General features: G+C 45.1%; 1 protein-coding gene across 5 annotated transcripts in view; it reads right to left on the reverse strand.

Annotated features, from left to right (window-relative positions):
* The window catches only part of LOC124275351 (high affinity cAMP-specific 3',5'-cyclic phosphodiesterase 7A-like), a 103905-nt gene that overhangs the window by 46905 nt on the left and 43353 nt on the right, over positions 1-13647 (reverse strand). For all 5 annotated transcript variants that reach the window (XM_046710855.1, XM_046710852.1, XM_046710853.1 and 2 more), the window contains exon 2: positions 11227-11287. In XM_046710855.1, the coding sequence (XP_046566811.1) occupies positions 11227-11287 (61 nt within the window). The remainder of the gene's footprint in view (positions 1-11226; positions 11288-13647) is intronic.

The raw sequence follows: 13647 nt of genomic DNA on the forward strand, positions 1-13647 counted from the left end.
TTCTGTCGGTATACATATATATGTTTAAGATATGGATCAATACGCTCTGACACCAGTCTCTTCGATAATTTCTGACAAGGCTGCGAACTAATGGTATGCTGATATCAGTATATCAGTGTAACGAGATTCCTTTTTTTACAGGTTTATGTATCACATCATAATTGTTTATTGCTGGGTATATCAGGTGATTTGACATACTAATTTTTATTGTGTGTTTAATGTTTTACGCTTGGCGTATGTAATTCCAAAATGCAAGTCCACAAAGATAAGAAGAGAATTCGCAGCGACCACCTTTATGTGCATGCACATTCCTACACTTCTGTCAACAACTTCCAGGTTTCAAAGATGGCAGCATAATTACTTGGTATTGTTTTGTTTTATTTATGAAATTCAATTCCTGCAATGATGTTTCTGATTGCTTCTGATATCAAAATTTGGAATTCTACAATATATTGTGATATGTTTGGCAATATTCACAAACTGTAAGGATAATAACTTCTCTTATTTTGTGAGTGCGATACACATTTGATACAGATTAGATCTAGATTCTTGTATAGTTGTCAAGCAGGGTACAAGACTGACTGACTGACTGAGTTTGGTTTTACGCCACTTTTAGCAATATTCCAGCAACATCACGGCGAGGGACACCAGAAATGGGCTTCACACATTTTGCCCATGTGGGGATTCCGGGAACCGGGTCTTCGGCGTGACGAGCCAACGCTTTAACCATCAGGCTACCGCACCGGCCCCAGGGTACAAGAACCAGGGTACAAAGGTACAAGAATCTCTATCAAAACATCCCACTCATGAAAAGTTGTTACCCATAAAGTTTGTCAACATTGTACTTCCAAACTTCTAAAATGACACTCAAAGAAGATATGTATTGCAATACAGCCTTTTGTATCCCAATATATTGTGATACAATTTGAACATCCAATACCCTGCAGTTAAGTGTGAACAACCAATATGGGGTATCTTGTATTTGACTGTTAACCCAACATACGATATCAGTCTACTATCGACTGTAATCATGCAAAGCATGATGACTGCCATATGAAGCAGTCTATTTGTAATATATTCCAAAGCTACAGATGAAAAGGTTTTGATATTGTCCTTCATGACTTGTAATTAGGTGAGGTGAGGTAAAATTGGGTTTATCGTCGTGCTTGAGAATATTTTGCTCATATGACGACGTGCATGCGTGTCTATGTGTATGTGCGGCTGCTTGTACTAGCCCAGACTTAAGCTGGTTTTATAGTGCTAGCCCACTGAGATACCATGCTGCAGTGAAGCATGAATACCCCACTCAGACACATTATACTGACTCCGAGCCGACTAGTCCTTGTTGTACCCATTAATGCCAAATGCCAGGCAGGGACCAACAAGTACAATATTTTAACGTCTTTTGGTTTGACGTGGTCGAGGATCGAACCCGCGACCTTCCACTCTCTGGGCGGACGCTCTAACCACTACACCACGACTTGTAATTAGACCGACACATGCAAACTATAGATGTCTGTTACTATTAGCTTCTGTCGAGAACAGTCTATTTTCAACATAAGACAAAGGACTTTATATCTTGTGACGGCCTTGAATTCATGCAACTGTTTGAAAGGATATTGTCTTACACAGTGCATAGCTGAAAATATCTTCACAGCTTGGCTGACATGGACAATATGCTATTATCGGCCACGACAACAAAAGCTCAGTGAATACCTTGCCAAGAACAAACCTGATACTGATTAGATGTTTTTAACTGTTAGCAGTGTTCGACAACAGATAAAGTTTACAAGTTCGATACATATTGATGAACACTCAAGATCCACATTGTTGCAAACTAAGAGTGAGTGAGTTCAAATTATAGTCACACTGGCAATATTTCAGCCATATTGTGTGAGTGAGTGAGTAAGTGAGTGAGTGTAGTTTTACGCCACTTGTAACAATATTCCATCAATATCACCACGGGGACACCAGGCATGGGTTTCACACATTGTGCCCATGTGGGGAATCGAACCCGGGCCTTCAGAGTGACGAGTGAATGCTTTAACCACTAGGCTACCCCACCGCCCCAGCAATATCGTGACTAAAACAAGTCATTTATTGATAATAAATAGCTACATCATAAAACATTTCAACAAAGGACAGTAAAATAACTGGATTATCACAGATAGAGAATTAAAATTAACATGGAATTTTAACCTTTAAAATTAAACCTCTATTACGGACATTACACTATAAAAAGGGACTGGAGATCACCAGCAACTGAAGGGTGATCACCATACTAGGGACACCAGCAACTGAAGGAAGATCACCATACTAGGGACACCAGCAACTGAAGGAAGATCACCATACTAGGGACACCATCAACTGAAGGAAGATCACCATACTAGGGACACCAGCAACTGAAGGAAGATCACCATACTAGGGACACCAGCAACTGAAGGAAGATCACCATACTAGGGACACCAGCAACTGAAGGAAGATCACCATACTAGGGACACCAGCAACTGAAGGAAGATCACCATACTAGGGACACCAGCAACTGAAGGAAGATCACCATACTAGGGACACCAGCAACTGAAGGTAGGTCACCATACTAGGGACACCAGCAACTGAAGGAAGGTCACCATACTAGGGACACCAGCAACTGAAGGAAGGTCACCATACTAGGGACACCAGCAACTGAAGGAAGATCACCATACTAGGGACACCAGCAACTGAAGGAAGGTCACCATACTAGGGACACCAGCAACTGCAACTGAAGGAAGATCACCATACTAGGGACACCAGCAACTGAAGGAAGATCACCATACTAGGGACACCAGCAACTGAAGGAAGATCACATACTAGGGGACACCAGCAACTGAAGGAAGATCACCATACTAGGGACACCAGCAACTGAAGGAAGATCACCATACTAGGGACACCAGCAACTGAAGGAAGATCACCATACTAGGGACACCAGCAACTGAAGGAAGATCACCATACTAGGGACACCAGCAACTGAAGGAAGATCACCATACTAGGGACACCAGCAACTGAAGGAAGATCACCATACTAGGGACACCAGCAACTGAAGGAAGATCACCATACTAGGGACACCAGCAACTGAAGGAAGATCACCATACTAGGGACACCAGCAACTGAAGGAAGATCACCATACTAGGGACACCAGCAACTGAAGGAAGATCACCATACTAGGGACACCAGCAACTGAAGGAAGATCACCATACTAGGGACACCAGCAACTGAAGGAAGATCACCATACTAGGGACACCAGCAACTGAAGGAAGATCACCATACTAGGGACACCAGCAACTGAAGGAAGGATCACCATACTAGGGACACCAGCAACTGAAGGAAGATCACCATACTAGGGACACCAGCAACTGAAGGGAAGATCACCATACTAGGGACACCAGCAACTGAAGGAAGGATCACCATACTAGGGACACCAGCAACTGAAGGAAGATCACCATACTAGGGACACCAGCAACTGAAGGAAGATCACCATACTAGGGACACCAGCAACTGAAGGAAGATCACCATACTAGGGACACCAGCAACTGAAGGAAGATCACCATACTAGGGACACCAGCAACTGAAGGAAGATCACCATACTAGGGACACCAGCAACTGAAGGAAGATCACCATACTAGGGACACCAGCAACTGAAGGAAGATCACCATACTAGGGACACCAGCAACTGAAGGAAGATCACCATACTAGGGACACCAGCAACTGAAGGAAGATCACCATACTAGGGACACCAGCAACTGAAGGAAGATCACCATACTAGGGACACCAGCAACTGAAGGAAGATCACCATACTAGGGACACCAGCAACTGAAGGAAGATCACCATACTAGGGACACCAGCAACTGAAGGAAGATCACCATACTAGGGACACCAGCAACTGAAGGAAGATCACCATACTAGGGACACCAGCAACTGAAGGAAGATCACCATACTAGGGACACCAGCAACTGAAGGAAGATCACCATACTAGGGACACCAGCAACTGAAGGAAGATCACCATACTAGGGACACCAGCAACTGAAGGAAGATCAACATACTAGGGACACCAGCAACTGAAGGAAGATCACCATACTAGGGACACCAGCAACTGAAGGAAGATCACCATACTAGGGACACCAGCAACTGAAGGAAGATCACCATACTAGGGACACCAGCAACTGAAGGAAGATCACCATACTAGGGACACCAGCAACTGAAGGAAGATCACCATACTAGGGACACCAGCAACTGAAGGAAGATCACCATACTAGGGACACCAGCAACTGAAGGAAGATCACCATACTAGGGACACCAGCAACTGAAGGAAGATCACCATACTAGGGACACCAGCAACTGAAGGAAGATCACCATACTAGGGACACCAGCAACTGAAGGAAGATCACCATACTAGGGACACCAGCAACTGAAGGAAGATCACCATACTAGGGACACCAGCAACTGAAGGAAGATCACCATACTAGGGACACCAGCAACTGAAGGAAGGTCACCATACTAGGGACACCAGCAACTGAAGGAAGATCACCATACTAGGGACCAGCAACTGAACTATGGGACACCAGCAACTGAAGGTAGGTCACCATACTAGGGACACCAGCAACTGAAGGAAGATCACCATACTAGGGACACCAGCAACTGAAGGAAGATCACCATACTAGGGACACCAGCAACTGAAGGAAGATCACCATACTAGGGACACCAGCAACTGAAGGAAGATCACCATACTAGGGACACCAGCAACTGAAGGAAGATCACCATACTAGGGACACCAGCAACTGAAGGAAGATCACCATACTAGGGACACCAGCAACTGAAGGAAGATCACCATACTAGGGACACCAGCAACTGAAGGAAGATCACCATACTAGGGACACCAGCAACTGAAGGAAGATCACCATACTAGGGATACCAGCAACTGAAGGAAGATCACCATACTAGGGACACCAGCAACTGAAGGAAGATCACCATACTAGGGACACCAGCAACTGAAGGAAGATCACCATACTAGGGACACCAGCAACTGAAGGAAGATCAACATACTAGGGACACCAGGAACTGAAGTATGGGACACCAGCAACTGAAGGAAGGTCACCATACTAGGGACACCAGCAACTGAAGGAAGATCACCATACTAGGGACACCAGCAACTGAAGGAAGATCACCATACTAGGGACACCAGCAACTGAAGGAAGATCACCATACTAGGGACACCAGCAACTGAAGGAAGATCACCATACTAGGGACACCAGCAACTGAAGGAAGATCACCATACTAGGGACACCAGCAACTGAAGGAAGATCACCATACTAGACACCAGCAACTGAAGGAAGATCACCATACTAGGGACACCAGCAACTGAAGGAAGGTCACCATACTAGGGACACCAGCAACTGAAGGAAGATCACCATACTAGGGACACCAGCAACTGAAGGAAGATCACCATACTAGGGACACCAGCAACTGAAGGAAGATCACCATACTAGGGACACCAGCAACTGAAGGAAGATCACCATACTAGGGACACCAGCAACTGAAGGAAGATCACCATACTAGGGACACCAGCAACTGAAGGAAGATCACCATACTAGGGACACCAGCAACTGAAGGAAGATCACCAAACTAGGGACACCAGCAACTGAAGGAAGATCACCATACTAGGGACACCAGCAACTGAAGGAAGATCACCATACTAGGGACACCAGCAACTGAAGGAAGATCACCATACTAGGGACACCAGCAACTGAAGGAAGATCACCATACTAGGGACACCAGCAACTGAAGGAAGATCACCATACTAGGGACACCAGCAACTGAAGGAAGATCACCATACTAGGGACACCAGCAACTGAAGGGATCACTATACTCACCATACTGAAGGGACACCAGCAACTGAAGGAAGATCACCATACTAGGGACACCAGCAACTGAAGGAAGATCACCATACTAGGGACACCAGCAACTGAAGGAAGATCACCATACTAGGGACACCAGCAACTGAAGGAAGATCACCATACTAGGGACACCAGCAACTGAAGGAAGATCACCATACTAGGGACACCAGCAACTGAAGGAAGATCACCATACTAGGGACACCAGCAACTGAAGGAAGATCACCATACTAGGGACACCAGCAACTGAAGGAAGATCACCATACTAGGGACACCAGCAACTGAAGGAAGATCACTATACTAGGGACACCAGCAACTGAAGGAAGATCACCATACTAGGGACACCAGCAACTGAAGGAAGATCACCATACTAGGGACACCAGCAACTGAAGGAAGATCACCATACTAGGGACACCAGCAACTGAAGGAAGATCACCATACTAGGGACACCAGCAACTGAAGGAAGATCACCATACTAGGGACACCAGCAACTGAAGGAAGATCACCATACTAGGGACACCAGCAACTGAAGGAAGATCACCATACTAGGGACACCAGCAACTGAAGGAAGATCACCATACTAGGGACACCAGCAACTGAAGGAAGATCACCATACTAGGGACACCAGCAACTGAAGGAAGATCACCATACTAGGGACACCAGCAACTGAAGGAAGATCACCATACTAGGGACACCAGCAACTGAAGGAAGGTCACCATACTAGGGACACCAGCAACTGAAGGAAGATCACCATACTAGGGACACCAGCAACTGAAGGAAGATCACCATACTAGGGACACCAGCAACTGAAGGAAGATCACCATACTAGGGACACCAGCAACTGAAGGAAGATCACCATACTAGGGACACCAGCAACTGAAGGAAGATCACCATACTAGGGACACCAGCAACTGAAGGAAGATCACCATACTAGGGACACCAGCAACTGAAGGAAGATCACCATACTAGGGACACCAGCAACTGAAGGAAGATCACCATACTAGGGACACCAGCAACTGAAGGAAGATCACCATACTAGGGACACCAGCAACTGAAGGAAGATCACCATACTAGGGACACCAGCAACTGAAGGAAGATCACCATACTAGGGACACCAGCAACTGAAGGAAGATCACCATACTAGGGACACCAGCAACTGAAGGAAGATCACCATACTAGGGACACCAGCAACTGAAGGAAGATCACCATACTAGGGACACCAGCAACTGAAGGAAGATCACCATACTAGGGACACCAGCAACTGAAGGAAGATCACCATACTAGGGACACCAGCAACTGAAGGAAGATCACCATACTAGGGACACCAGCAACTGAAGGAAGATCACCATACTAGGGACACCAGCAACTGAAGGAAGATCACCATACTAGGGACACCAGCAACTGAAGGAAGATCACCATACTAGGGACACCAGCAACTGAAGGAAGATCACCATACTAGGGACACCAGCAACTGAAGGAAGATCACCATACTAGGGACACCAGCAACTGAAGGAAGATCACCATACTAGGGACACCAGCAACTGAAGGAAGATCACCATACTAGGGACACCAGCAACTGAAGGAAGACATCACCATACTAGGGACACCAGCAACTGAAGGAAGATCACCATACTAGGGACACCAGCAACTGAAGGAAGATCACCATACTAGGGACACCAGCAACTGAAGGAAGATCACCATACTAGGGACACCAGCAACTGAAGGAAGATCACCATACTAGGGACACCAGCAACTGAAGGAAGATCACCATACTAGGGACACCAGCAACTGAAGGAAGATCACCATACTAGGGACACCAGCAACTGAAGGAAGATCACCATACTAGGATCACCAGCAACTGAAGGAAGATCACCATACTAGGGACACCAGCAACTGAAGGAAGATCACCATACTAGGGACACCAGCAACTGAAGGAAGATCACCATACTAGGGACACACCAGAAGATCACCATACTAGGGACACCAGAAGGAAGATCACCATACTAGGGACACCAGCAACTGAAGGAAGATCACCATACTAGGGACACCCAGCTGAAGGAAGATCACCATACTAGGGACACCAGCAACTGAAGGAAGATCACCATACTAGGGACACCAGCAACTGAAGGAAGATCACCATACTAGGGACACCAGCAACTGAAGGAAGATCACCATACTAGGGACACCAGCAACTGAAGGAAGATCACCATACTAGGGACACCAGCAACTGAAGGAAGATCACCATACTAGGGACACCAGCAACGGAAGGAAGATCACCATACTAGGGACACCAGCAACTGAAGGAAGATCACCATACTAGGGACACCAGCAACTGAAGGAAGATCACCACTAGGGACACCAGCAACTGAAGGAAGATCACCATACTAGGGACACCAGCAACTGAAGGAAGATCACCATACTAGGGACAGCAGCAACTGAAGGAAGATTATCACCATACTAGGGACACCACAACATCACTAGGGACACCAGCAACAGGGACACCAGCAACTGAAGGAAGATCACCATACTAGGGACACCAGCAACTGAAGGAAGATCACCATACTAGGGACACCAGCAACTGAAGGAAGATCACCATACTAGGGATACCAGCAACTGAAGGAAGATCACCATACTAGGGACACCAGCAACTGAAGGAAGATCACCATACTAGGGACACCAGCAACTGAAGGAAGATCACCATACTAGGGACACCAGCAACTGAAGGAAGATCACCATACTAGGGACACCAGCAACTGAAGGAAGATCACCATACTAGGGACACCAGCAACTGAAGGAAGATCACCATACTAGGGACACCAGCAACTGAAGGAAGATCACCATACTAGGGATACCAGCAACTGAAGGAAGATCACAATACTAGGGATACCAGCAACTGAAGGAAGATCACTATACTAGGGACACCAGCAACTGAAGGAAGATCACCATACTAGGGACACCAGCAACTGAAGGAAGATCACCATACTAGGACACCAGCAACTGAAGTATGGGACACCAGCAACTGAAGGTAGGTCACCATACTAGGGACACCAGCAACTGAAGGAAGATCACCATACTAGGGACACCAGCAACTGAAGGAAGATCACCATACTAGGGACACCAGCAACTGAAGGAAGATCACAATACCAGGGATACCAGCAACTGAAGGAAGATCACTATACTAGGGATACCAGCAACTGAAGGAAGATCACTATACTAGGGACACCAGCAACTGAACTGGGACACCAGCAACTGAAGGAAGATCACACCAGCAACTGAAGGAAGATCACCATACTAGGGACACCAGCAACTGAAGGAAGATCACCATACTAGGGACACCAGCAACTGAAGGAAGATCAACATACTAGGGACACCAGCAACTGAAGGAAGATCACAATACCAGGGATACCAGCAACTGAAGGAAGATCACTATACTAGGGATACCAGCAACTGAAGGAAGATCACTATACTAGGGACACCAGCAACTGAAGTATGGGACACCAGCAACTGAAGGAAGATCACCATACTACACCAGCAACTGAGGGGTCACCATACTAGGGACACCAGCAACTGAAGGTAGGTCACCATACTAGGGATACCAGCAACTGAAGGAAGATCACCATACTAGGGACACCAGCAACTGAAGGAAGATCACCATACTAGGGACACCAGCAACTGAAGGAAGATCACCATACTAGGGACACCAGCAACTGAAGGAAGATCACCATACTAGGGACACCAGCAACTGAAGGAAGATCACCATACTAGGGACACCAGCAACTGAAGGAAGATCACTCACCATACTAGGGACACCAGCAACTGAAGGAAGATCACCATACTAGGGACACCAGCAACTGAAGGAAGATCACCATACTAGGGACACCAGCAACTGAAGGAAGATCACCATACTAGGGACACCAGCAACTGAAGGAAGATCACCATACTAGGGACACCAGCAACTGAAGGAAGATCACCATACTAGGACACCAGCAACTGAAGGAAGATCACACCAGCAACTGAAGGAAGATCACCATACTAGGGACACCAGCAACTGAAGGAAGATCACCATACTAGGGACACCAGCAACTGAAGGAAGATCACCATACTAGGGACACCAGCAACTGAAGGAAGATCACCATACTAGGGACACCAGCAACTGAAGGAAGATCACCATACTAGGGACACCAGCAACTGAAGGAAGATCACTATACTAGGGACACCAGCAACTGAATGGGACACCAGCAACTGAAGGAAGATCACCATACTAGGGACACCAGCAACTGAAGGAAGATCACCATACTAGGGACACCAGCAACTGAAGGAAGATCACCATACTAGGGACACCAGCAACTGAAGGAAGATCACCATACTAGGGACACCAGCAACTGAAGGAAGATCACCATACTAGGGACACCAGCAACTGAAGGAAGATCACCATACTAGGGACACCAGCAACTGAAGGAAGATCACCATACTAGGGACACCAGCAACTGAAGGAAGATCACCATACTAGGGACACCAGCAACTGAAGGAAGATCACCATACTAAGGACACCAGCAACTGAAGGAAGATCACCATACTAGGGACACCAGCAACTGAAGGAAGATCACCATACTAGGGACACCAGCAACTGAAGGAAGATCACCATACTAGGGACACCAGCAACGGAAGGAAGATCACCAAACTAGGGACACCAGCAACTGAAGTACTAGGGACACCAGCAACTGAAGGAAGATCACCATACTAGGGACCATGGGGACTTTTGCTACCTGCATGAACCATACCTGGATTTACATCATCCCTTCAGCCGCTGGCTATTTTATTTTTAGTCAGCAATATTCCAGCTCTATTTCTGTAGATAATCGAGTCAGGATCACACAATCCAGTGATAAACAGCATGAGCATCAATCGACGCAATTGGGATACGATGACACATGCCAACGCGCCTGACCACCCAACCCCGTTAGTCGCCTCTTACAACAAACATGGGTTGCTGAAGACCAATTATAACCTGGATCTTCACAGGTGCAAAATGAAGTAAAGACAAATGGCTTTTTTCCTATAACATAAACGTTCTTGTATGACAGCTTAGTCAGATCTTAACAGAGACACATTTGATGAGTTCCCAGATGTGTTCAACTATTTCTTTAATACTGTATATCTTTCGACACCATCTGTTAAAATAATAACGATATCCTAACAATTAATTTTGAGTTCATAATATAATAATATCATCAAAATTATAATACATTCAATCAGAAAATGAATAAAATTCATATAGAAAAGACTCAAATATTTTACTTACCAAGCGTCCGGACGTATATTGCATTTTTGTCCGATCGATCAAATGAGATTCCACCCCGTCTCTGTGAAGACAAAACAAAATGCATTATCATCCTGTCTGGAATCAGTCTAGTATTTATTCAATGTATTCAGCTATGTAGGTAATAATTCCTTCTTTTATCAAAAAAAAATTCCCATGAACGATGTCACAGTAACATGACAATGGAGAAAATGTCAATACCCGTACTCATCCCCAACCCGGTCACGGCTAACAAAACTACAATACAGTTGTATTAACAATGACTTGAAAAGGCAATCCATTAAAGAAGAACTACACTTACTAGGTAGTCAGTCAAAGTGACTCAAAATACAAATATGTTAATGATCACTGCAACCTAAATTTCTGGTATGTTTTGGAAGTGCAAGAAGCTCATCGACAACACTGGAGGGTTGACTGGGTCACTACTGTAGAGTTTTCTCACACAAAGCCAAGATGAGGTGACACAGGATATGATGCTTTGTCCAAACCTAATATGAACAGGGGTGTTGCCTGTATGTATTCATCGCACCTACTCATGCGGATACAGCAAACTCAAGGCTAGGAGATAGTTCTTTGGGGCTGACAAAACAGTCGCTTTCATTTATTATCCTTGTGTGTCACTGTGAACAATGTCTAACTTTATGACATGGTTGGTGAGTGAATGCGAGTGAGTGAGAGAGTGAGTTTAGTTTTACGCCGCTTTTAGCCATATTCCAGCAATATCACGGCAGGGGACACCAGAAATGGACTTAACACATTGTGCCCATGTGGGGAATCGAATCCAGGTTTAACCACTAGTCTACCCCACCGCCCCAGTGAATGAGAGTTGCGAATTGGTCATACTTCTAGAATCGAACAAAACTGGTTAGTTCACACCCAGTTGATGAGGTCATCACGACCTCAAGATGATCCAGAAACAAATAATTTGCTCAAAACCCCATTAATCCAAATCCATTCCAAATACAAAATTCATCTCAACATGACTTAGATCATGATGCTAGGTCAATATAACCATTACTGAACTAGTTCTTGAAATATTGCGTGTATCTAAAAGAAAACTACTTTCTACCAGATCCTGACTACTTGGTTGGTGATAGTGTTAGAATTGATCAATGCAGTCTGGCTACAATTCAGTCAGTTACAACACCTGTAATCTGCAGTGTCAGTGCCCCAATCACATCACCCGAGCCCCAATCCTCAGCACCATTTTCTAGGGTTATATGGAGCATTGTTAAGTAACCTTAGACTGAGACCTCGTCTTCAGATTGGCGGCTGTGACTATAGACTGGCGATTCTGTTTCTAGACACCTCTTATAAGCACAGGAAGCTGATGTTACTGGTGGAATTACCGTGGTGTGGGGTCGCTAGATAACTGTGGGGATTCAATGTTAGAATCAGTCCCCAAAGCAACATGTCCATCACAGACGAAATGAATCGGGTGGTTTGGTTGATTGCATGCCACAGTGCGTGAAGTGCCTGGATTGCTCATGATGTCAATCACTGGATTGTCCAGACAGGATTATTTCCAGATCACCGTCCTCACCTCTTACATGCACAGAAAAATGTGATCCCTCCTGGCGTGAATCCACAAGGGTCATATGTCAGTGGCTTGTGAAATGTGGTACAATTCATTTTTTTATATCTCATAACATATGCTTCTTTAATATAAGAAGGTATGATACTTTATGGATAACAACTTCTTTGTTATGGATAACAACTTCTTTATTATATTTTGATATGATATTTCAGTATATTGGCACTCTTGCTTGACAATGGTATACGACTGACTGACTGAGTTTTTGTTTTATGCCGCTTTTAGCAATACTCCAGCAACATCACGGCCAGGGACACCAGAAATGGGCTTCACACATTGTGCCCATGTGGGGATTTGAACCCGGGGTCTTCGGCGTGACAAGCTAACACTTTAACCACTAAGGCTACCCACCACCCTGACAACGCTATAAGAATCTATACCGAGACGTCGCATCATGTATATAAAGAAGTTTTTATCCCTAAAGTATCATGCCATTCTTATTATTCATCACGTCTAAAAAGCCAATCAGACAGGTTCTTCAATATACATATGAACTGTTTTGTGTCATTTTTTGTACCACAAGGCAGAACTCCTTTCATGACACAGCATGTCCAGATTACTTTAATCTTTGGTTAATCCTTACAGCACTAGGTTTAACATTTAAGATATACCAGATAACTTTTGGGGGTGTGAGTGTACTTACACATCATATTGCAAGTGGAGGTGTACTGAGAATTTTGAAGGAGTACTGACATGTTTTTGAGTGAGCGAGTTGGTGATGTGGTTTGTCTGGACGATTCATCGATCACTATTTCCAACCATGTATTTGTATTTGAAGTCGCGTGAGAAATCACTGAGCGACGGTGTGA

This window comes from Haliotis rubra, unplaced genomic scaffold (genome assembly GCF_003918875.1).
Source record: "Haliotis rubra isolate DU_JTF1 unplaced genomic scaffold, ASM391887v1 Scf2, whole genome shotgun sequence".
In the NCBI taxonomy this organism is placed as follows: domain Eukaryota; kingdom Metazoa; phylum Mollusca; class Gastropoda; order Lepetellida; family Haliotidae; genus Haliotis; species Haliotis rubra.